Source organism: Schistocerca americana, chromosome X (genome assembly GCF_021461395.2).
Source record: "Schistocerca americana isolate TAMUIC-IGC-003095 chromosome X, iqSchAmer2.1, whole genome shotgun sequence".
NCBI lineage: Eukaryota > Metazoa > Arthropoda > Insecta > Orthoptera > Acrididae > Schistocerca > Schistocerca americana.
In genome coordinates this window covers 672,493,429-672,520,929 of record NC_060130.1, presented here as the reverse complement: position 1 = coordinate 672,520,929, position 27,501 = coordinate 672,493,429, and the positions used below count along the sequence as shown (strand labels likewise).

Below are 27,501 nucleotides of genomic sequence, written 5' to 3'. Positions count from 1 at the left end.
GAAAAAGGCAGATACTTATAACAACTCTTTCTAAATTAATAGGCCTTGCATACAGAAAAGAAGTTAATATACATAAATTTCCAGTTCTTCATGTCCCATCTGTGGTGTAAGAACATTAAGGTAATCAAAATATGCATGCAAGTAAGTTGGCGTAACAGACAACTACTGCAGTGTATGATTATTAGACTGTGTAACTATAATATAGATGAGTAAGTCATTCAAAATGTACAAACATTTAGATAAAATAGCATTGAAAAATAAAAAAAACTGCCTGTGAAAAAAATTTAAGTAAAATGAAAACTTACTTAAAACAAACTTTGCCCTACAGCACACAGAGTTTGAATCCAAGATATCTGTAGATGAATTTCAAAATGCAACATACCTGACCAGGTGACAAGTCAATCCATAAGTCTGCCCTTTCATTTTCTTCCATAAATCTCAGATGTTTGTTGCTGTTATTAGTAACAATGAAATTGGGAAGAAAAGTCACAATGCGAGTAAGCTGAGGGCACAGCTGTGATAGTGAAGATATCAGCAATATTCGGTAGTGTCTTTTCCTTTCTCGGTCATGGCACACTATCAGACCAACACATCCTGCATTGTCTAAGGAAAATGCAGGTGACCAGGAAGAGTGATATGCTCGAAGACGGACACATCGACGTCTGTGTTTTTTGTAGCAAAAAAGCAATGGTTCTTCTCCCTGTGCTTCATAAACAATATCTGACAAGGAACCCTACAAAAGAAATAAAACATCAATAAGCCTTTACTCATGTGGTATGGGACATTTTGAAACTCTTTGTATCATTAATCACACACACTCATTAACCAATGTTGGACACTTACCTATATGGGGAGACCAACAGCGATACAAATTTCTACAGTTGAAGGGTGCATAGATACTTAGTCCAGTGTGTGAACAGTGCGGTTCATTTATGTATGAGTACAGACAGAAATTGTTTGAAAATGTTCCATACTGCTTGAGTAAAGGAGTACTGATGTAGATCACATGCCACTGGATATCATGCATAGGGTTGTAGTTATGTTGCATAGTAAAATAGTAATAAAAGAACACTGAACTGCTAGAGATTGCACCCTATATGCATAATGTGCCAGAAATGTCACAAAACATAAAAGTTTTTTCCCAAATTGCTTATCAATTAGGTGTAGTAACCTCAAGAACCAATACACATACCAGTTTCACTAAAAGGAAAAAAATCATGCTGACAGTACACAGTGTTTTTCAAGTTTGGCTCAAATGTAGACTACTACGCACTAAAGGACTAACTTAACAGAGATAAAACGTGTAATACTCTATTACTATCTCTTGTAAAACAAAACACAAAAACATGGCCTGTCAGTTCTTATATTGGTCACAGCATGTTAGGAAATAAAGTAATTACCATAATTGGCATTGCAGTGTCTATTTATTAAGTAATGTATTTATCCTAAAAGTGTATTTTTAAATTTTTCTGTACATTACTGCATGTTTGTGTACACCATGATAACACAGTTTTAGTACCCTGAACTACTTATTTATGGTGACTCCACAGGACAGGTTACAAATTCCCATACAGTACGAAACTATGATTCAGTAACTCCTCACAACTCCACAACATGGCACACTAATTTCAGTTGGCAGGGGGAAGTGCGATAAGAATTTGAATTTTGCCTTTCATAAAACAGGGGGATAATGCTTCTTATGTGCATGACATTCAATAACGCACCCATGCCTCCTGTGTTGTGACAAATGGCAAACAACTCAGGGAGATCAGTGTTCACCAATTGGCTATGAGTCTGGCAAACCTGGGGTTCCTGAGCTGGGAACTGGCAATGACTAAAAGTCATCTGCAACTACAAGCACTGGGCATACTTCAGTTACCACTGTGAAGCATAGCAGTGGAACATTATGAGCCACAGGGAAAGGTGGATCTAAGGTTAATTGTCCAAATCATAAAGGTGATACAAACCTCTATAAAAGGAAACTAAATCTCAATCTATGCTATGGGCCAATGGGATGGATGGTTATTTAGGAAAACAAGTTGGCAACCTCTGTGAAACCTGCAATACGCCTCAGTTCTAAAAGGGTTACCCTGGCAGGTGGGGCTCTGTCTGAGTCAATTGTTGTTGTGGTCTTCAGTCCTGAGACTGGTTTGATGCAGCTCTCCATGCTACTCTATCCTGTGCAAGCTTCTTCATCTCCCAGTACCTACTGCAACCTACATCCTTCTGAATCTGCTTAGTGTATTCATCTCTTGGTCTCCCTCTACGATTTTTACCCTCCACGCTGCCCTCCAATGCTAAATTTGTGATCCCTTGATGCCTCAAAACATGTCCTACCAACCGATCCCTTCTTCTAGTCAAGTTGTGCCACAAACTTCTCTTCTCCCCAATCCTATTCAATACTTTCTCATTAGTTACGTGATCTACCCACCTTATCTTCAGCATTCTTCTGTAGCACCACATTTCGAAAGCTTCCATTCTCTTCTTGTCCAAACTGGTTATTGTCCATGTTTCACTTCCATACATGGCTACACTCCATACAAATACTTTCAGAAACGACTTCCTGACACTTAAATCTATACTAGATGTTAACAAATTTCTCTTCTTCAGAAACGATTTCCTTGCCATTGCCAGTCTACACTTTATATCCTCTCTACTTCGACCATCATCAGTTATTTTACTCCCTAAATAGCAAAACTCCTTTACTACTTTAAGTGTCTCATTTCCTAATCTAATCCCCTCAGCATCACGCGATTTAATTTGACTACATTCCATTATCCACGTTTTGCTTTTGTTGATGTTCATCTTATATCCTCCTTTCAAGACACTGTCCATTCCGTTCAACTGCTCTTCCAAGTCCTTTGCTGTCTCTGACAGAATTACAATGTCATCGGCAAACCTCAAAGTTTGCTACAGCCGTAATTTTTCCTGAGGACATGCAGCTTTACTGTATGATTAAGGAAACTGAGTCAATTATTACTCCCCTATTGGATTGTAGGAGCAAAATTGCTCATGATTCCCAAAACAAAATATCTCCCAATGGGCTGTGTGTACCTTTGTCTGTATCTAGCACCCAACCACCAAAGAGAGTTTGATAGTCTAGTCCTTCAGAGCAATCAACAATATCTATGACAAAAGTGAACACTAACAAGGTATAGCTGTATCAAAATATATTTATAATTATTAAAAGCAGAAGAAGATTCCTCCCTATGTTCAGAAAACACTAGAGCATATTACTAAGTCACTAAAATCAGTAAAACGGTTCACCAGAATGCCAGAATGTCTATCACTACTGACATCATTCCTGAAATACAAACACTATGCAATCCATGGAGGAAATCTTGCATAAAGTAAATATCCCTCTCCTACTGCAGTGGAAGGTGAATGTTTTGTGGAAGGCACTGTTAGCTGCTCCTGGCAGAAGATGTGCTTTGTTGAAGCTGCACAAGTTTCATAATGTTTACATAGGTCAACTGATGCTGCAGTGTTCATCTTCCACGCTCCAGTGAAAAAGTTTTCACAGAGTTAACTAAGTAAAAAACCTGGGCAATTCACATGCTTGTTTACATATGAAAGCCAATTTCTGCGGTTTCCTTTCTGTGAGACCACATGTGCCAGATTCATTTGCTCATTCAAAACCCCAGTTTCTAATATTGTTTCTGATCACATTACTTTTCTATAATCTTTCACTGTCTATGTTATTAATCTTGTCTATTGTGATATATTATGAAATTCTGAACATTTACAGGTGACATGACAAACACACAGTAGGCCTAGCCTCATTCAAATACAGTTGTTTCCTAAATTCACTGTATGATTACATGAGATACAAATTTATTTTTGAGAATTATCAGATGCTTATAACAGCATATTTTTTAAAAATTTTCATAAGTTATGGATAACATATTTCATAGCAATGCAGGATTTGTGATTTACAGTTTCTGAAAAAGAATAGCTCACCATGAATGTCAGTTTATATCATTGTGGATCAACATATATTTTTTTACAATTTTCAGAAGTTACCATTGTCATATGCATCAGCCATGTCATAGTAAACTGGCATTTGTGATTTAGTTAGTCACACATAGCTCTATTATGACTAACATATTATGTTAGATTTAGTTTTAGCTTTCAAGAGAGGTGTACATTATCCACATTTATCATACATTTACATTGTTTTCGAGTTTTGTAGTGACTATAGCTTCAAAAAGTTTTAGGAAACTTGTAATTTTTACCAAAGGTTTTCTGTTGTCCTAAAAGATAATTCATTTTGTGTACTAACTGCTTCAATTATGAAAGGAAATTAGTAACATTTTTAGCTCAAAAGATTAAAAGATAAACAGTAGACTAAGTTGAAAGTTATACATACACTGTCCTGTAAAACCCTGCACCAGTCATAATGCAGACACACTGTGAATGCTGTCCACCAACACAGGATGAGTTGATTAAAGTTTGTAAGCAGCTGGCAATTGCCCTGACTACTGTCACATGATTTGCAGCTCCTGTGAATTGGTATGCTGGCAGAGCTCCCCAGAGTTTTGTATCAGAAGTATCAAAGGTACGTCAAGTATTAATCCTGTCTCCTCTACTGAGAGTACAGGATCTATCATTACTTGTCCACTTGACTGTGAGTGGTGTGTCAATGGTCAGTCTAGACATCCTGTGCAGGGTAGACATGGACCAGAGAGGACTCAGGATGTTCTACCAATCACCCTAACCAACAAGGTTTGAGGGGCTATCTTTCACTGACACTGAAACTGAGTCAGTGGGACTCACTTCACCTGTGATGGGGAAAACTGCTTCGACCTGTGTCAAGAGGAGGCAAACATAAAAGAGTAAGGCTCCATTAATTGTTGGTAGTTCAAATGTAGAGTGAATAATGGTATGAATAATGGCACCCCTTATGGAATTAGCAGAAGGTCACAGGAAGGAACACCAAATGTGCACTCAGGCAACCAACTCCAGATTGTGGTGCATACAGGAAGAAATAATGCCTGTTGCCTGGACTCTGAAGTCATACTTGGACCATTCCAGCCACTGGAAGAGGAGGTTAAGAAAACCAGCCTTGCACACAGAGTTTCAACAACTCAAAATTTGCCTCAGTGTTTCCAGAAATGATCATGGCCCCCTTGTTCTTGGTAAAGTGGAAGGACTGAACCAGAGACTTCAAAGGTTCTGTGACAAGCTATGACACTGTGACTACCTGGACTTGCACCATTGGGTTGAGAACTGTAGGGTTCCCCTAAATGGGTCAGGTGTGCACTACACATCAGAGGCTGCTACACAGGTAGCTGACTTTGTGCGAGGTGCATGCAAGTCTTTTTTTTTTTTTTTTTTTTTTTTTTTACTCTCCATCCAGTTCAGATAGTGACAGCTGTAGGAGACCTGTAAAAATATACGATCCAAAGGAATGCCTCCCAGAGTCAAGAGCATTAGAATCCTAGCAATTAACTGCCAAAGCTTTGACAACAAATTGCCAGAGTTTGAAGCACTTCTCAAAAGCAGTGAAACACACGTACTACTAGGTATAGAAAGCTGATTAAAATCTGAATTTGATAGCAGTGAGATGTTTGAGGAAAATTTAAGTGTATATCAAAATGATAGGCTAATGAGAAATGAACATGGTAAATTTGTTGCAGCAGACAAGAAACTCAAATTCAACCAGATAGAAATTGAAACTGCTTGAGAGCCTGTTTGGGCAAGACTCAGTATCATGTGTGGGCATAAAATTATAATTGGGTCCTTCTACTGGCTGCCAGACTCAACTCCTAATATCACGGAAAACTTTAGAGAAAGCAGCAGTTTACTTGTATGAATGTTGTGTAATCATACTGTAATCATTGGAGGATACTCCAACCGTCAACAATCATTTGGAAAAACCACAGATTGTTAGTGGTGGGTATCACAAGACATTCTGTGACACATTACCAAATGCTTTCTCTGAAAACTACCTAACACAAGGGTATCATATATTAATATGGAACTTGGAACTACACAGGACAGGAGTATATAGAGGAGGAACAGCACTCGAAAGATTTGTCCCCAGTAGAACAGTTCATACATGTTGGGACCCTCCATGGTGTACAGTCACTGTATGAAGACTTCTAAAGAAACAGAGATCACTGCATAATATGTGCAAAACAAAGCATGGAGCTATGCATATGGAGATGCTGAAAGAAACTCATTGGTCTGTCAAGAGAGCAGTGAGTAAAAAGCCTTCAATGACTACTGTATGAGAATTTTGTAACATGATCCTCCACAAAATGCAAAGAAATTCTGGTCGTATGTAAACGCTGCTAGTGGCACCAATGTTAGTGTCCAATCACTCCCAAGTGAGACAGGATCTGAAATTAAGTTGGAAACAAAAATAAAATTGCTTAACTATGTTTTCAAATGTTTCTTTACAAAGGAAAACCCAGAAGAATCACACCAATTTGATGTTTGTACCACTGAAAAAATGAATGAAATGAGTGTTAAGTGTCAGTGATGTTGAGAAATAGCTGAAATTGGTGAAACTAAACAAAACTTCAGGGCATGATTGAATCCCTATCAGATTCTATACTGAATTCGCAGCTGAGTTAGCCATTCTTTAAACTATAATCTAACCCCCAAACAAAAAACCATGCCCAATATCCTTGACATTGATTTTTTATAGACTCCTAGAACACATTCTGAGTTCAAACATAATGAAGTATCTCAAACAGAATGACCTCCTCAATGAAATTCAGCACAGATTCTGTAAACATCAATCATGTGAAACCCAATTTGTACTTTTCTCACTTGACATACTGAAAGCCTTAGATACAGGCAGTCAAAAAAATGGTTCAAATGGCTCTGAGCACTATGCAACTTAGCTTCTGAGGTCAGCAGTCGCCTAGAACTAAGAACTAATTAAACCTAACTAACCTAAGGACATCACACACATCCATGCCCGAGGCAGGATTCGAACCTGTGACCATAGCGGTCGCTCGGTTCCAGACTGTAGCGCCTAGAACTGCATGGCCACTCCGGCCAGCTCCAGGCAGTCAGATAGACATAGTATTTCTTGATTTCTGAAAAGCATTTCACTCATTGCCACAACAACACATATTCTCAAAAGAACAATCATATGAGGTATAATGTGAACTTTGTGTGTGGATGAGGATGTTTTGGTAGGAAGGGTGTATTACGCTATCTTTGATGGAGAGTCATCAATAGATGTAAAAGTAACTTTGAAAGTGCTCCAGGGATGTGTGTTGGGAGCCTTGTGTTCACATTGGATATTAATGACCTTGCTGGCAGTATTAATAGTAATCTCAGACACTTTCCAGATGATGTAATTATCTGCAGTGATATACTGTCCAAAGGAAGCTGCATAAATATAGTCAGCTCTTGCTATGATATCAAAGTGGTGCAAAGATTAGCATCTTGATTTAAGTGTTCAGAAATGTAAAATTGTGCACTTCACAAAACAAAATTATGTAGTTTACCCTATGACTATAGTATCACAAAACAAATAAATGTAGCATCCTATGTATGTGATACCAGAGAGTTACCACTGCAATCAGCCAACTCAAAGAAATAGCTGGGTGTAATACTTCATAGGTATGTGAAATGGAATAATGTCATAGGCTCAGTCATGGGTAAAGTAGATGGTAGGGATCATTTTATTGGTAGAATACTGGGGAACGTTGACCCCCTTCAATGACTTCCATTGATCAACTTACAACTGACGTTACAACCTGGAGCATGACAGCCAAAGGACATGAGGCAATGCCCTTGTACAAGAGTGGTTTGACTAATGAAAAATGCAGAATTCTCTGATGTTATCAACATCTATGCCCACTTCAGCTGCCACTGGTCAACATTCAACTGACATCACAACCTAGAGTATAATAGCTAAAAGACGTGAGGCAGAGCACATATAAACAATGGAGAGCTAAGCCAACATGGAGTTTATGACCTGCAGATCTATGTACATGGCCAAAGCAACTGGTAACTGGAAATAATTTTAAGGTAATGAATTTGGTGAGAGAAGGTGACTGATCACATTCAAAAAGAGAGATTGTCAAATTACTTGATGACAAACAGCTCGCTGAAGAAAAAATGCTAGTTCAAAGTCTGAATTAGATCCTAACTGTAATGTAGTTAAAACTGACAGCAGTAATTTAAAGGTGGAAATGAGTAATGAGACTGAAAAGGACAACAGCTTTTTATATTTAATAACAGGCCAAACTATCAACAACTTTGTTAAAGAAAATTCAGTTGCACCAGAAAATTTTGATTCAAAATTAGGTTGTCCAATGCAAATGTAATTGAAAACAAATGTAATAAGGGAATGGAAGTTGTATGTACTTTTGATGAGAGTAATGAAATAACTTCCAATCCGAAACAAGTTTATACTGAGGATATTGAGAGTTTGGGGTACGTAAGGAGGGTGCTGATGTAAATAATGTTACATTTGGTGATGCTGAAACAAAATGTGTGCTGATGTTAAGTGAAAAAGTTGACAAAGTTGTTGCTGATCTGATGTGGGAGTAGTGCAGACAGACATGGAAATAAATAGTGATACAGATGATGATGGTAATGATAATGAATCAATTATGGATGTATTGCAAGTAAGTAATATTGATATTCAGGTTCTGGGAGTCAAACAGAAAATTGTTGATGTACATACTGATGTTCTTGATGTGGAGAGTGAGTGTGTGCACTTAGTATGAAAGTACTGAAGTTAATGATCTTGTTGGCAAAGACTATAAAGCTATGGAAATTAACAATCAGATAAGTGTAAAGATATTAGCAACAATTGAGGTAAGTAATGTTAAGTGTGAACAAACTGAAAGGAGAAAAGTAATTCATGTAAAGAAACCCCTTTACAAGTTATCAGTGATGGATATGTACTGAGCATTAGAGACAGTTAAAGAAATAAACAGTAAACAGTATATATATAGTTTTCAATGAAGGTATACAGGAAGTAATTTCTGGTAATAACAATCAAAAGCTAATTTTCAATGTACATGTAGAGAGCACCACTCTGAATTCAAATGTCAAAGAAATCAATTTCATTGTAAATATAATTGGAAATGCAATTGGTTTTGCTGGAGATCAAATGTTCATATAACTGACTGTGGATTTCAGTGGTTTGGTAGATGTTATAGAACACAGATGTTGGTCTGAAATTAGTGGTGCAAAATTAGATGGAAGAGCAGGGATTCAAATTCATTGTGAAGCTACAAGCAGCGGGCCCAAAAGTCTGTATTGAATTAATTATGTAGTGATAATGCTTGCCCCAAACTGGGTGCTCTCAGTCTTCATTTTTCCTAAGACACTCAACCTTTTCTACAATCCTGTCAATAGCTTGAAAGTGGATCAGTAATTGCCTTCACCTGTTGTATAATCTGTAGTATGGTAACATATTTCAGAAGTGTTTCTTCTGCATTATTAGTTTAGGTTGGGTTAGTAATTATAAGAGAATGGATGCAAGGATGGTGTACAAGAATATAAGGTATTTCGTAAAACTGATGTGTTCTATTTGTTTTAGTTTTAAAGGTGATAATGAGAATAATGTTTCAGCACTAATAAATTTCTTTCACCAAAAAGATAAGGTGAACGGAAAATAAAAAGCATTGTCAGGATATGCTAAAAAGGTGGAAGTATCTGAAAGTCATATTTAAGGTCTAAGGCAATCAAGTAATGGGAAATCGTTTGGAATTTGTGCAGCAGCAGTGACAGAAGAAAAGAACGAGAAAACATCTTGAATACAGGGCCTAGTACTATTTGTGATAAGATACAAAAGTTTGTGCCCAGAGGAATTAGTTATGGAGGTATTTGTTCATATGTGTAGAAATGTGTCACACTATAGCTCTTCAGGCATCAGTACAGTGGAATAAAGTTAAAGATACAGTTGCCTATAATAACATGCATGGAATGAAAAAGCATGGCTTACATATGTTTCAGCTTCATGCCCAGAATTTCAAGCAGTATGATGGAATGCAGTGAAGTATCAGTTTTTCCAATTGAGATTTTGTCTATTATTATGAGAGTAAATTTTGCACATAAAGCCAGGATTTGTTACTGTGGAATGTGGTTCTGAAGATTCACTTTTTGTATATGAGGAGCAAAACAGGTGTTTATTTCTTAGATAATAGAGTAATGAATTAATAATGAAGATACAACAATGCATTGGTGAAGTATTGATGAGAAGTAATGAGAAATGTTTTTGTATATTAATGGTTAGGGATCCTGTCTGTGCAATAAGGTAATTTTTGAGAATATATTCCTTTGTATAACAGGAGTAGGAATAGAAGGATATAATGGAACTAACAGATAAATGAGTAATGTACTGCTACCTATATACATGTAGGTCTGGTTTTGTTATAGTGAAAATATGTTTGAGCTAGGCAATGTTTCATAATATTCATATGTGTAATTTGTGACACTGAAAAAGGAACTTTATTGAATGATCAAGGCTATTTGATTGATCAAGGCTATTCGACTGATTGGTTTAATGTAATGATGATACATTAAAGGAAAATTATTTTTGATAATTAACTGGTAATGTAACTCAAAAATAATATGAATATTCTGACAACAGTAGATAATTTAGCAACACTGTAGTGAATTTCATGATGATTTAATTTTCTGGATGAGTGAAGATAGTAATCTAATTTGAGTGAAATAATGTAATGATTTGAAATAGCTTCTGTCCATTAGTTTGATTTAACTAGTAAATATGTAATGGTGTTGTGATTAAGATTTTGTTCTCTTTGTATGGCATAAAATATGTGAGCGGTCACTTCGCAACTATAAAATTGGATACTTGACCATTTGATTTCAAAGATATGAGATACTGATTTGAGTCAAAGTATAGGAGTTCATCAGACATGTTCCATTCTGTTTATAAGTAAACTACTGTGACATTTTGAGCAATATGTTGTATATGTATATAAGATTATGTAACGAATATGACTATGAAAGCTGAAACATTTCTGCACACTGATGTAGGATATTTTGTCTGCTTTTCATGTACAATGAATGAGGATAATCACCTCCCACGACAAGTGAAACTGGAAAATATGGGGCACTTTTGCACTCATTTAGTTTTAGAGTAATTAGCATTTATAGTTAATAGCATTTTTACTGAAATAGAATACCATATTATGACAAACAAGATGGCAGAATTTAATAACAATTCTTGTTTTATCTAAAAGTCTGCATTTACTAGAATTTTCCCTTACTATTCATTTGCTCAGAAGAATACATCTGTAATTGTAATTTGTAAGAAGACAGCACACAACAGTCATTGAAAGTAGTCTTAATTATTGTAATCTTATAAAAGGGATGCTTCTAGGAGACATTTTAGTCAGTTTCATGGCAGACTTTGAAATGAGCAAGATCTGTGTCTAAAAACATATCACAGACAAATTAGCACAAATTACAACCTATACAATGTGCCAAGTTTCATCTAGATTTCACATCTGCGAGACCTTTCATTAATTCAGTGAAGTTTCTAAATGACTGACTATGAGCATGCAATTAACCTCAAGAAGAACCGTGGCAAACTTCAATAATGCAATGTGCAACATGTCACATTATTATTGAACAATGAACTGTGTTATTTCCAAATGTTCACAGCAAGCATAATTTTTCATTTTGATATGTCTTTCTACTTGGAAGGCCAGTGTAAATAGGGAATGTGTTGTCATTTACTAGTCACTCATAAACATATGGGTCATTTCAGCATTACATTACTACTCTCAGACAATCACAATATAGGACAATTGTAGTATGTGGCTAGCTGTTTATTTATGCATAAACCATAATTAATGAGACTTGATCTGGAAATAAACTCAGATTATTCAACAACAAAGTGGAATTAAAGTGTTTGGACTGACAACCTGATATGATACACATCATTTAAAATAGCCTACTTGAGACAATCACTTTTCATCAAAATTTAACAAACTTGCAGCTACCAAGCTCACATTTGCACAGGTAAATATGGCTAAACTTCAACAGAAGATCATAGGCAAGCCATTTAAAAAGAGAGAAGGAAACCTGGACTTCAAAGAAAGCGAAGTTCACTGCCAAATCTAATAAGACTTAACATGATCCTAGATGGCCCAAGTGAAATAATAATAATAATAATAATAATCATATGCAAATTGGCAGCTATTCAGTAGTACAACTGTAGAAGAAGCTGCTGCTTTTTTAAAGAAGTACTGCCTCTCCTGTTAATTTTATCATGATAAAATAAGCCAGATTAAAGCAGGAAAAGTTTACAACAATTTAACAATAGTTAGATAAAAATGTAATATCTAATAACTACTTTTTTTAAAATTTATACCTCAATTCATTCACAGCTTTCAAGTTTCTCTTTCATGGTGACTGAGGTCACCAATGCATGTCAGCGTAGCAACAGACAAGCCAGAGATTGTGTTAAGCTGGTCAAACTCATTTGAATGATATTGATATGTATGAAGGTCACTCCAAAAGAAATGCACACAATTTTTTTTTTTTTTTTTTTTGAAATCCATCTTTTATTCTACATGTTTTAAAGTTTTAAAGTGTGTAGATACATCCTTTAGGAACAATATTTTCATTTCTCCACATAATTTCCATCCCTCTCAACTGCCTTATGCCATCTTGGAACCAGTGCCTGTGTACCCGCATGGTAAAATTCTGGACCAACCTGTTGGAGCCACTGTTTGGCAGTGTGCACAAGGGAGTCATCATATTCAAACCTTGTTCCACGAATAGAGTCTTTCAGTTTCCCAAAGAGATAACAATCACATGGAGCCAGGTCAGGACTATAACGCAGGTGTTTCAGTGCTGTCCATCCAAGTTTTGTGATCGCTTCCATGGTTTTTTGACTGACATGTGGCCATGCAGTGTCGTGCAACAGCAAAACATCTTACGTTTGCCGATGTGGTTGAACACGAGTCAGTCGAGTTTGAAGTTTCTTCAGTATCGTCACATATGCATCAGGATTTATGGCGGTTTTATTTGGCATGATGTCCACAAGCAAGAGTCCTTCGGAATTGAAAAACACCTTAGCCATAACTTTTCCAGCAGAAGTCGTAATTTTGAATTTTTTTTTTTCTTGGGTGAATTTGCATGATGCCACTCCACTGATTGCCTCTTCGTCTCTGGTGAAAAATGATGGAGCCGTGTTTCATCACCTGTCACAATTCTTCCAAGAAATTAATCTCCACCATTCTCGTACTGTTCCAAAAGTTTGCTGTATACTGTTTTTCTTGTTTCTTTGTGAGCCACTGTCAACATCCTGGGAACCCACCTGGCACAAACCTTTTTTAACTCCAACACTTTCCGTATTCTGCACACACTTCCTTCCCCTATCACAACGTAGCGTAACAATTCATTCACTGTGATGCATCTGTCAGCAGTCACCAATTCATTAACTCTCTGCACATTGTCTGGAGTGTGTGCAGTACAAGGCCTGCTACTGCGAGGACAATCCTCAATACTGCTGTGCCCACTTTCATCATGTAACCTGCTTGCCCACCGACTAACTGTACTGTGATCGACAGCAGCATCTCCGTACACCTTTTTCAACCTTTTGTGGATATCTCCCACTGTCTCGTTTTCACAGCACAGGAATTCTATAACAGCACATTGCTTCTGACGAACGTCAAGTGTAGCAGCCATCTTGAAGACATGCTGTGATGGCACCACTCACGGGAACAGGTTGAACTAGGTTTGAAAACAAGCAAGAAGAATGTATCTACACATTGTAAAACTTTCACACATGCAGAATGAAAACTGTATTTTTACAAAAATAGTGTGCATTTCTTTTGGAGTGACCCTCGTATATGATGGCCAACTGAGGACCTGCTTGGGCTGCAGCCAGGAAGTCCATGTAAGAACTGAGTGTCTGCAGCATCGCCTCATTCAAGTGCCCCACAATGAACTTCCCCAATGATACACAATGGCCTCTTTCCCACTAACGTATGTAGAGGCAGCACGACATAATGTGATGGATGATCAAAACCTGGTACCACCTCAAGCTGGTGCGAGCTCTGTCGGAGAGTCAGCATCGCCGACACCGACACCACCGCAGCCAAACTGTGCAGAGGTTCCTGCAGCGCCTGCCCACCGCTGTGTCATGGGCACCCAGCCACCGTCACTTTTAGGATTGGACACAGGGATTCCCGATGACCGAGATCATGTCAGTTGATCCCCACCCTCCAGTGGATGTCGAGTCTCAGACCCGCAAGCAAAAATCCCCCAAATGACACAAGAAGAGGCGATTGTCAGTTGAAGAGCGGGACAGGGATGTGAAGCTGGTGGAAGACACCAACTCCATTGATGCGTCTACAGTTGCAATGGATTCCAGCAGCCTTATTCACCAGAAGGTGCCTGAAGATAAGGAACACTCTCCTACATCTGCTGGCCCTGGAAACGAGGCGCATCACATCGACTCTCAAAATGTGGGCTCGTGTGAAAGTGACCAGCCACCACTGAACTCCCACTCCTCTCTTTGTGATTGGGCAGATGATATGGAGGCCAATGATGCACAGTACACATCGATACCTCCACCAGAGCCCATGGCTGACATTGACCCCGGAGGGCTCTACCAGTCAGGGGATCATATAGGGCTGGATGGCTGTGTGGTGTACGAGATCACCATGGGCTTGCACCAGCACACTGCCTCCATCACTTGATATGTCTCAGTCATACTATGTGGGAATAGTCAGTGTCAAAGGTGTCCACTCCACTGTCAAGACCCGCATGTTACACGACATGATCAGAGCAGCAGACTTGGACATTGCCCTTCTCCAGGAGGTCCATCTCAAGCTGTGTTTAGACCTATATGGCTACACCACCTACAGATGGCAGGAGGAATGGCCATCCTTCTTCCAGGTGGCAAAGACGCGATGGACGTGACATACTTGCTGAAGGGGCAATGCATCACTATCACACTTGGTGCAGTCCGCCTTGTTAACATCTATGCTCCCTCTGGTAATTCACACCATGGAGACAGGCATATCTTCTATTTGGAGGAGGTAGCGCCACTTTTGCTATGCCAGTACGGGGAGGTCGCTGGGAGCATCTTCAACGTGAAGAAGAGAAAATACACGGATGTTGGAGGGGGGCTTTCCCACGCGGTGCCCTTTGACAAGGTGCCCGTACTCAAATGTTTAGGAGTGCAGGTCTATAGCAATGTTCACCGTATGGTGACGGCTACGTACCACCGGCTGCTACACCAGACAGATGCTCTGCTGCAAGAAAACAAATTGTGTCGCATGGATATGCTCCTCAGAACACGTTATGTTAACACCTATGTTGTCTCCAAACTGAACTATTTTGTGCATGTCCTTCCCTGGATGGCTATTTCAAGCAGAATATGGACATTTTGTAAGTGCTGGCCTTGTTTTTAAAGTCCAATACGCCACTCTGACACTGCTGCTGTGGGCGGGTGGTATCAGTTTAATTCATGTCTACAGCCATGTGCGATTGCTTTATCTCAACACTATGTGTCGAACATGGACCTCTGCCCATGCCACTCTGATGGGCACCCTGATAGCGGAAGTGGCACCACACTCTCTGCATCTCTCGGTTTCTGCAGGACACATTTCACCGGCACTCACCCACATCAGAGAGTTCTTGATGGTCAGACCTTCTGTCGACATGGATGCCCAGCACAAAAGACTATTCTCGCCTCTATCAACAGCAGTAACCTATCAATACAGTTGCACACAGACATGCTGAAGTTGCCTGGAACACGCTGTGGCAAGCTGTACACACGCTTTTTCTACCTACAACCGTGCATTCGTTGTGGTACGTGGTTGTGAATGGGAAGTTCGCTACTCGTCACAGGCTACATTCCATTCATGTGACGGATGACCCCTAGTGTCTGACATGCTCAGTCACTGACTTGGATGCACACCGCCTGACTTGTGCCATGACCAGTGAGTGCTGGCTATTGACGCAGCGCATGCTGGCATTACTCTTGCAGCGATTGCCAGAGTCTCTCTCCCCTGCTGATATACTGCGCCCAGACGGTGTATACTTTCCATCAACCAGGACAAATGCCATTAACTGGCTAAAAGGCATGGCCCTTTATTATATATTTTGCAATGCTCACAAAGGCACACTCGACTATTGGTCCCTACTGATGACGACACATGCAGCTTTCAGCCGCCACCCGAAGTACAGAATGTGTTCCACAAATTATTTAGGTTGATTATTTCAGATCCTCCTGCTCACTGCGGCATTCTGGGTATGAGACACTGTAAATGAAGAACAATCCTCGAGCATATTGATCCCCTATGGATGGAATATGGGGGAACCCTCCCAACACATGAAAAGAAGACTGGGACACTCGGCTGCGGCAATCTTTTGAGGTGACGCCACTTTGGTGACTTGACGAAGATGAGGACAAAACAATGATGATGAAGACAACACAAACACCCAGTCCTTGAGCGGAGAAAATCTCCAACCCATCCGGGTATCGAACCCGGGTCCTCCCGCACGATAAGCCGGTGTGGAGTCTACTCAGCTACGGTGGCGGACTTCCCTGTAGATTCAACGTTGATTATTGATCACAGACGATGGCTACAGCATGTTCTAATGGTGTAATTTGTTTCAGCCTGGGGACAATTGCTACATTCCAGCTCCATGACACCATTCTTAAACCCATTGTGCAGTAAAACTATCTTTGTGTCTCCTTTCTGGGACATGATCCATTTTTCATCTCACTGATTCATTTATATATTAACTGCATTGAAATGTGTCAGTCATTCCGCTTTGTAAGTTACCCTCATTTTCGAGCAACATCTTTTTCCCTTATTTTCCAGACTTTCATTTTCTGTCACTTCTGCAGATATTCTTAGAACTCAGTGAGACAAACTGCAGAACGCAGTAGCAGAGCTTTCAGTTCTCATGCTAGCTAAAATAACTGCTGACCATCTGGCGCTGCCTATAGATGGTGAGGAGTGCTGCAGTGGTTAGCAGTAAGAAAGACAGGTACTGTATATCAGCACAGGCTATTTGGGGAAATCACAGCAATTCTGGTGCAAAGCAAGTGATCTTGTTTAATAACCATTTACTAATAAATGCCACTTTTTCACTACAGGTATTAGGAGAAGCCTACCGGTCACAAGCACTTACCCACATCAATATTACTACGCAAGAAATCATTCGTTTCTAGAAAAAAAATGAATCATGGTCAAGCAAACAAATTTGTATAAATAGTTACGATGTTTCACAATTGTAAGTACAAAATCTCGACTGCGTGCCATACTCACCAGTTGCATGTGGGGTGCCTTTCCGAGTGAGTTCTGTCATAAGAATGTGCTATCGAAAAGTCTTAGATTTGAATTAGTAAGTGATCTATCATTTCACTATAACCAGTTTACAATGTTTCTGCAAATAAGCATATTATAATGGTTTCCAAGTAACGTAGCTTTCCGCATCGTCACTTCGAATTACAGAGTGTAGAATTGTACTTTCCTGAGAATCCAATGGGGCAGCTAGTGCTTCTGTGAGGGTCATCAACCGTGAGAGCTTCATGACCAAACAGGAAGGAAGAAATCCTATGCGATGAGTCAATAAGATATTTCCAGGACGGATTGTCTTAATCACAGCAGATGGAAAAGCAGGCTAATCATACTCATACACCATCTTCTACGGACTCGTTAACCAGATTGAAACAATTCAGAAGGTTTGGTAAAGTGAGAGGATCTTCCATATGGCATCCCTTGCGTGGGAAATTCCGATCGAATTTGGATAACTTGCGGCAGAAATAACTATTTATTGCAAATTTGTCTTAGCAACAGAAAGTGCTGTTCGTCAGAAAGTGAACATAAATTTAACAAGTGACTGAAATTGTTATTTTCAGGTGGCACTGATAAAACTGTGCAAGTTGCGGACTGCAAAAAGTGTCATGAATTGTAATAATGCCGTGGAGAAGACACCGTAGTGGAGAAGTGTGGCAAGCTTTTACAGCTACATCTACATACATATTCTGTAAACCACTGTAGGGGACATGGTGGAGGTTAACCTGTACCACTACTAGTCATTTCTTGCCGTGTTCCACTTGCAAATAGAGAGATGGCAAATCAATGCTCTGTGTGCCTCCGTATGAGCCCCAACTTCCAATTTCTCGTATCATATCTTCATGGCTCTTATGCAAAATGTATGTTGGCAGCAGTAGAATCAGTTGACAGCTAGCTTCAAATGGTGTTCTCTAAATTGTTTCAATAGGTTCGTCAAAAACGATTTTGTCTTCCCTCCAGGGATTCCGATTTGAGTTCCACAAGTATCCCCATAGCCCATGCATGCTGGAAGAGCCTATCGGTCACAAATCCAGCAGCACATAAGAGAAGCAAAAATGGCAATGGACTTGTGGAAGAAACTGAAATAAATGTTTTATGACTCTGGTTTTGCAAGAAGAAGAAATTTACTCAGAACACTGATATCAACATGTCTGGAAAAATTTGAAAAATTTGATTCAATGACGAGATATGTGAACCAGATAGTAGATAATGGTCAGAAATTACACGAAACAGGTTTTGCTATTAATGATGAGTGGATTGGGTCGTTATTGCTAGCAGGATTGCCAGAAAAATATTCTCCCATGATAATGGCAATTGAGCACTCAGGAATTCCAATCACAATGGATGCAAACAAAAGTATGCTTCCTGACATGGAAGAAGAAGTCACCATGACTGATAGCGCTTTTAGGACCAAAAGTTGGCAAAGTAAACCAAAGTTTTCTCACCGAAATGGAAATACAGCGGGAAACCAAAACAGGAAGGACATTGTTTGCTATAAATGCAAGAAACAAAAACATTTTAAAAGTAAGTGCCCTGACAGTGAAAATGATACAAGGCAAAACAAAACTTCAAATTTTTTCAGTGCAATATTTTATATTTTCAGTGCACTTTTGACAGAAGTGACTGATATGTTGATTTAGGTGCTCATGTGCATCTCACAGCAAATGAAGAATGGATAAAAAACAAAGTGAATGATGTTAACATTCAAAAGATGATGGCTGCAAATCAGACAGAAATCCCACTGTTGTAGTCTGGAGAAGTTGATTTAACAATAGTGGTCTAGAAGAACTTTTTTGATATTACTGTAAGAAATGTTATGTGTGCTCCAGAACTAACTACAAATTTGCTCTCTGTGAGCAGGTTTATTGAACAAGGAAATTTTGTTAAACTTAATAGTGATCAGTGCAATATTCATAACAAGCATAAGGAACTAGTTGCAACTGCAGATCTGATTAATGGTGTGTATAAGCTAAATGTTGACAGAAGAAGTGATTTTTTGGGAATGATCACAGCATCTGATTGGCATAAAAGATTAGGTTACATAAATGCAAAGGATCTTATTAAAATGAAAAATGATGCTGTAGAAGGAATGGTATGTGAAGACATCAACATGAATATTAACAAGTAAATCTGTGTAATATGGAACGAAGGCAAACAAACAAGACATATAAAAAGGGAGAAAAGACTGATGCTACAAATTATTGACCCATTTCATTACTCTTAGTGTTTTCTAAGGAACTAGAGAAACTGATGCACAACTGAATGGTTGAGCATCTTAGTAAATACAGCACTCTCAGCAGTAGCCAGTTAGGCTTTCAAAAAGGTGATCAACCGAGGATGCAATACATACAATTATTGACAATGTTTTAGAATCCATAAATAATGATATACTGACCATTGGAATATTTTGTGACCTCTCAAAAGCTTTTGACAGTGTAAGTCACCATATTCTCCTGAATAAAGCCAACACCCTAGGAATGAGTGGAATAGTAGGCAAATGGCTTGAATCATATCTGTGCAGTAGAAAGCAGAAAGCAACCATGAAAGGACTGCATGGTGGCCAGGTGTCTTCAGACTGGGGCTCTATTGCCACTGGAGTACCTCAAGGCTCAGTATTGGGCCCAATTCTTTTTCTAATATTTTTAAATGATTTGCCACTATGCACAGATCATGGAAAATCATCATGCTCACTGATGACACTACCACAGCAGTTAATAATCCCTTGGGGAATGTGTCAAATGAGATAATAAATACGGCTTTTTCAGATATGACAAAATGTTTTGAAGCTTATGGTCTTTCCATCAATCTAAAAAAAACAAATTATGTTCAAATTCTTGGGTCTGCATATAGACAGCAAACTTAAGTGGCATTACCATAGTCCAGATCTGTGCAAAAGGTTAAGCTCCGCAACATATGCCTTGAGAATAACATCAGACATTTGGGAGATGACCCCAATAAAAACAGCATACTTTTGCTATTTCCATCAACTTATGGCCTAGATGTAATATTCTGGGGAAATCAACCAAAAGCAAGAAAAGTGTTCCACACCCAGAAGTGAGCCATAAGAATTACATGTGGAGTACATCTGAAGCACTCGTGCAGAAATCTATTTAGAGATATTCAAATCTTTACAACAACTGTTCAGTATTTTTTTCCCCCTGGTGTGCTCTGTTTCAAAAAATAGCAGCTTATTTACAACAAATAGTTTCTACCATAATCATAACTCCAGAATAGAACTTGATATTCATAATAATCTAAAAACAGAGCGCACAGTACAGAAGGGAATTTTATACAGTGGAACCCAAATTTTTTAACGTCCTTCCACCAATAATTAAACAACTAGTTGGCTCAAAAATGGCTCTGAGCACTATGGGACTTAACTTCTGAGCTCATCAGTCCCCTAGAACTTAGAGCTACTTAAACCTAACTAACCTAAGGACATCACACACATCCATGCCTCAGGCAGGATTCGAACCTGCGGCCATAGCGGTCGCGTGGTGGCAGACTGTAGTGCCTAGAACCGCTCGGCCACATTGACCGGCAAACAACTAATTGGAAACATACCCAAGTTTAAAGAAAAGCTGAGGCAGTTCCTTCTAGATGGATCTTATAGTATAGATGAATTTCTAAGCCAAAATGCATAATACCTCCTGATTATGCTCAAATCCATTTTTGTGGTTTTATGGCCTAGTCATCATTGTTTGTCTATCTGCAGTGTAATTTAAAGCTGAAATATATGTATATCTGTATCTATAACTGTATATTCATTCAGAAGTCAAGTATTATAACTCATATGTAATGTTGTATGTTAGCTTACCTGTTCCTGTTATTTGTCTGATAAATGTACTTGGGCACTTAAAAATAATTTGTAAAAATTTGACTCTTATATATTCAGAGATAGATTTTCATAGGGATCTACAGAACTCAAAATAATCAAATAATGTGTACTATGAACAAAATGTAAATAATGCCTAGAAGTGTATTATGAATAAAATGTAAATATAATTCATAAACCAAGTAAAGAGAAAGTTAAAGTTCATATTAAATGTCTGAAAAAATGGAAAGATCAACCAGTGTATGATCTGTGAAAGTTTTAATAAGTAACATAGTGAGAATCAAATGAGATGAAAAGTTTCACACTTCTAGGTAAAATAGCTTCTTCAAAGGTGAAGCATTTGTTGTTGATCTATATTAATGTGGAATTACATTACTATCCAATGATGTCTGAAAATTTATGATAGAAGAAAATTAAATATTTATTGTTAGTTAGAATTTAAGTGTACAGTTACCTTTATTTGAAGGGGAAGACCAGTTTTATTGATGATCCAATATGGTGCATGCAACAGCATGTCACAGGTGTCACTTCTGTCTACCTTCAGGTTTAGTCCTAGTTGCTTATTTCCACCTTCAGTATCAAACTCTGTTGCCATTGTTATTGTTTTTTCCTCTAAATCAGCTGTAAGGCTAAAAGAGCCTGACCATGGAATCCCAAGATAAACTGGAACCTAACAATTAGAAACTGGCATTACTGTTCAAGTTTATTATCAATGCAATAGTTAATGGAAGCAAAATAATCAACCTATACCATAGAAAGAGCATTAGAAAAGTTAGCAATTGCTTGAAACGTACCACAATAAAAACTGTTGTCTTCCATTGTCAAGGATTGAGAAATAATTCTAAAGCTGTACTTTTAATATTCTGTTCATCAGATACACTCATTTTGGAAAAGTTTTAATTTTCATTTTTGTTAAAACCATTATTACTGTAAATTTCGGGTCATATTGATGTAGACTTTGGATTGTGTGTAGAATCCACATCATTAATAACCATAGGATTTACATGAATGTGTTCTATATTAGGTTTAACAGATGCTATTAATCATAATTAAAATGTAAGAAATAAATTTAAATTATGTGTCTGAACAGTTTTGTTTCTTTCTGAAAGCTATGTAGTTGTTAATCTTTATGATGGTCAGCAGCTCATCACTGTCTATCATTTTATGATATGTAACTCATTTCTGTATTTTAATCATGGAACTGAACCTTTAAAAAAGTGTTTGAGTACTATACATGACACTAAATAACACAATCTGGTTGATAAAAAAGCCATACTGATTATTAAATATCAACAGTGAATACTTGTACTGCCTAACAAATTTGTTTATATTACGTTATTTTATCTTATTCAGCTGCGCTATATTGTTCTTTTAATCCTTCCCTGAAGATGTGATCTGTTTTCTTGTCATGGAATAATTCACTTTGCAGCCAACGACCTACTATCTCACAGTACTTTAACACATTTTCTGGAGCTTAACTTCTCTAGAACATATCTTCCTGAAAGTATAACTGCCATATATCTCATACTTATATCCAGTTGTGCTCAAGCAAATTTTACATCTTTAGTCACTCAGTAATCTGACTGATACTTTTTCCACTTCACTTTTTCCCATTATTCAAAGTAAATATGATGTTTTGTAGCATACATACAAATATTCCTTGTTCTTCACTTCTTAATAACTGGGAGAAATCAGTGGATGCTGGCAAATAGAGTGTGCTATACAGTTATTTCAGAGCTCCAACAGTAGGGCTTTCATACAGTACTACAACAGTCTTCTCTGCACCATATTTGAATGTTGCAATTTTTTTTTTTTGTCTGTACAAAGTATTATGGACAGATAAAATGTGATGAAGCCACACTTCACTGATGATAGGCATAATGTGTAAATCTTTGTATGTGATGTTTCTCATGTTTTTACGTAAAACATTGAAACATTTGTTAGATCAGGATGGCAGTTATCAAATTAATTAAGTATTTTATATGAGGTATAAAACAAAGATCATACTTTTTATGACACAACATAAAGATAGTTGTGTTTTCCATACTAAAGGTTAAGAAAAAGAATATGGATAATATGCACCCTGTCATAGTTTTCACTACCTTTTTAACTTCAGTATTTAGATATTATAACTACTGTTTGCTTTTCGAGCAGGAAGGCATGCTGGTCCAAGACACGAATCTGACCAGCAGATTGGTGTGAAGGTCTGATGAGACAGCCAATCTGTGGGTGGTTTCTAAGGTGGTTTTCCATCTGCCTCAGCAAATTCAGGCTGGTTCCCCTTATTCCGCCTCAGTTACACATTGTCGGTGATTGAAACTGCACAATAAGCCAGGGTTCGGTGTGGGGCGGCAGTAGGGTGAGTGGACTGCTGTACCCTGTTCCCTGTTTTGGGGTTGTGTACCACTGTGGGCTACGGCAAGGACGAAGCGTCTACATCATTTCTAGGTCCCCAGTTCAATACAATACAATACAACAACTGTTAATTCAATAACTAAAACTCAAATCATTATTTCTATCAGCATTCAATTACTGATAAGTGTCCCATTAGGTAGACTAGCACTCACCTCCACACAAATTTTATGCATCTTCAGCAAATTGAGGAAATAAACATTGGTCTTCTCACCAGCTTCTATACGAACTTCATACTTAATGCTTGGTATCTTTACTTCAATAGCATATGGCAAAAAGTTGTATAATGCAAGTGGAGGAACAAGCCTGATAAAATAGTTAGGGACTGATCGTGAGATTCTGTTAATCTGTTGTCCCTCAGTGCACATGGCCTTAAAAAGAAAATGACATTATACATACCTGTAATCTACAGATTATGATATCAATATTGCAGTAATACTCAGCTACAAAAGTAAACTGATGAATAAATAATTATACAAACCCTTAATGAAAATACTGTTACATCCTTTTCTTCTTTTGGCATGCAAAACACATCTTTTGGTATATTAAGATCAGATGCCATTTCTTGCCAACACAGTCCCACTTCACTGACATTATAGCTGCTACAGTATTAACATAAGAAAGTCTGTAAATTAGGACCTGAAATAGTTTACAAGCATACAGTACCATACATTAAGGACATTACTTACTCTACATATGCAGGAAGAACATGTAGTTTGCAGTGGTATGCTATGTACAGTGGAACATTAAATACACCATCTGGTTCAATTATTGTTACTCGAATAGAATCTTCAAATGGATTAGTAACTTCCCCTACATGCTGCACACCAATACTTTCCACAACAGACTTCTTATAGTACAAGCCCATCGCATATGAAGTTTCATTTTTTATCTGAAATTCATCAATATTAATTGTAGCTGGTGTCAGACAGTGTTATTTTCAATTTATTAACATCTTTTACATAACACACAAGGCCACACATTCCCACATTCCTTTACCCTAAAGAATGCTAATGTTTTCACAGAAAATAGCACACCTGCAAAGGAGATCTCACAGTAACCTTACGGTGCCTCTGATGAACATCCACACAAACAATTATATAATATCTTGTGTTGTTTTTAATAGGCTGGAGCATATGTAACTTAACTGAGTCTCTCTTAGGGGCCAGAATATGTAGTTTCTCAAAACCTATAATATCAGAAACAGTAGAAAGTTAAATATTATAATAAATCACAAGCTCATAACATTTATTAATTCAAAAACACAGATTAATTTAAAATATCTTTACCTTCTACATCTATTACAAGATGTTCCTCTGTTATTTTCTTGTATATGTTTGTCACAGATTCTGGAGGAAACTGGAGAACTGGTGACAACAGTATTTGTTCAGACCCTGAATCACTTTGTCGGTAACTGAATCCACCTTCAAAGCTGCATGGAATGAGAAACACAGTTTTATTAAGAACAGCATCACTCAAGTATGTAATAACATTGCTGTGTCTTGACAATACATAACGTGTTTGATAGACAAGAGTCTATCTATGTTATTTGCTGGCTACTAATATGCTCAGCAAATATTAATAGAAAGAGAAATAATTCAAGCTGTGAAAAAGTATTCTGTTTTGAAAATCTATAGAACTCTTGGTGAATCAAATAAATGAAATTTTAGTATAACATTAAATTCTTACATGGAGGCAAGATATACTATTCAGCGAGTATTGTCTACGTGCATACTCCATCTTAGTCACTTTTTCGAACTACTTTTACTTTCCAGAATGAGATACTGGCAGAAGTAAAGCTGTGAGTACCAGACGTGATTCGTGCTTCGGTAGCTCAGATGGTAGAGCACTTGCCTGCGAAAGGCAAAGGTCCCGAGTTCGAGTCTCGGTCGGGCACACAGTTTTAATCTGCCAGGAAGTTTCATACTTTTACTCTTCTCAACACTAGGCTGCCCTGCCATCACGTCAATGCAGATAAATTTTAAAACATGGCTCTATAACTACATGATCTATCCACAAACAATTTGTATGATTTTAATGGATCATGTCTTTGTCACGCTTTGTATGCCAATGTAATGTAGGCAATATTCACTGAACAGTATATCTTGACTAAAAGTGATGGTTACACCTATGATCTTTTAACACTGATGTTCCTGATGATGCAGCCAGTTGTGTGTCAATAAAACAACAATTTTACCAGCTGTTGGTGGAATTATTCCTAACACAAGGCAGTTTACAGAATGGCAACTCAAGTGTTTATCCTTCACTGCGTTTTCCATGTAACAAATTTAATAAATTTTGTGTGTGTTTCTCTCTTTAAGAGGGCTAATCCCACATTTTTGTAAGTGTAAATTCATTCAGTCTTTAGCACATTAGTTGCTCGTTTGTTTTGTTTTGAAAGCAATCATCTGCTCATTTAGTAAGCCAACCAGTCAGACTCCAGCACTCTGCTGTAATATGAGTGCATCTACAGAGCCGAAAGGTATATGTTTATCCTTTTCTGCATTTTCCACATAGCATATTTATTAAATTTCATGCATGTTTCTCTGTTTAAGATGGTTAATCTCATGTTTTTGTAAGTGTAAATTCATTCAGTCTTTAGTGCATTAGTTGCTCATTTGTTTTGTTTTGAAAGCAACCATCCATTCATTTAGGAAGCCAGTCAGTCAGGCTCCAGCACTCAGCTGTGATACAAATGCATCTACAGAGCGGTAAGTTAAGTGTTTATTCTTTCCCATGTTTTTGATGTAGTATATTTATTAAATTTTGGGTGTGTTTCTGGGTTTAAGAGGGTTGATCTTGCGTTTTTGTAAGTGTAAATTCATTCAGTCTTTAGTGCAGTAGTTGCAAACTGAACAGCTAGCTACGTAACTATTTAACGCATCAGCATCCATTGGTGACACATTAGGAGGATAGCAAGTTGCATATCTAGGATTGTCTGCTTTTGTAGTTCACTTCTTCAGTTAGTCTTACTAGGATATGTACTTGCTGTGTGCAGATGCAGGAGGAGCTGGCCACAGTTTGCGAACAACTGAATGTGCTGTTGGCTACGGTCAGTCACCTTCAGACTGCAGCCTCAGGGTGTACCAATGGCTGACAATCTGACACATTGCATGGGACACCTAAAGTGTGACTTGTTTTGTCCGTGGCTCTGCTTCTGAGGCACATCGTAGTGCACACAATGTGGAGGATCCAACCTCACAACAGGGTGGGGGGTAGTGGTAATGTGTTCATGTCACTCGAGGCAGAGGGAGAATGTGGAGACTGGCTGCATGGCCTTGCCCACGTATCCTGTGAGTGGACAGGTGGCCACTCCTTCAGAACAGTCTGAGCAGGCACACAGGGGAGGAGTTTACTGGTTACTGGGAGCTCCAAAGATAGGCAAGTTCTGGAGCCCCTTAGGCAAGTAGCCAATGTACACTCCGTATTTCTGCCAGAGTGTAGAGGTGGCCTTTCTGGTGGCTCATGTTGGCACCAATGACACCTGTTGCATGGCTTCTGAGGCAATCATCAGTTCCTAAAGGCAGCTGGCGGAGGTTGTGAAGACTGCTGGCCTCAGCCGTGGGATACAAGCAGAGCGTGAATTTGCAGCATTATTCCCAGAGTTGAACAGGGTCCTATGGTTTGGAGCCAAGTGGAGGGCTTCAACCAAATGCTTCATTGATTCTGTGATGGTCATGGCTGCAGATTTCTAGAACTGGATTATCGTATGGGGATTTGTAGGACTCCTCTTGATAGGTCAGAGGTGCACTACACAAAGGCAGCAGCTACTTGATTAGCAGATTACTTGTGGAATGCACATGGGAGTTTTTTAGGCTAGGCATTAGCCATATGATTCACAGAAAGGGAAGTCAAACGGTGTTCCAAATAAAGACACTTCAACTGTCACAATTTTATCAGCAAACTGACAAAGTGTTTGAAATAAAGTTCCCGAACTTACTGTCCTCCAGGAAAGTTCTCACACTCAAATTATTA

The 27,501-nt window shown here is 38.2% G+C and overlaps 1 protein-coding gene across 1 annotated transcript in view; it reads right to left on the bottom strand.

Annotated features, from left to right (window-relative positions):
* Positions 1–27,501, bottom strand: part of LOC124555746 (vacuolar protein sorting-associated protein 13A-like) — a 689,798-nt gene that overhangs the window by 203,341 nt on the left and 458,956 nt on the right. The window contains exons 39-45 of the mRNA XM_047129770.1: positions 24,816–24,958; positions 24,564–24,715; positions 24,216–24,418; positions 24,008–24,128; positions 23,682–23,897; positions 21,569–21,784; positions 383–733 (exon numbers count right to left, since the gene is read on the bottom strand). Of these exons, the coding sequence (XP_046985726.1) occupies positions 383–733; positions 21,569–21,784; positions 23,682–23,897; positions 24,008–24,128; positions 24,216–24,418; positions 24,564–24,715; positions 24,816–24,958 (1,402 nt within the window). The remainder of the gene's footprint in view (positions 1–382; positions 734–21,568; positions 21,785–23,681; positions 23,898–24,007; positions 24,129–24,215; positions 24,419–24,563; positions 24,716–24,815; positions 24,959–27,501) is intronic.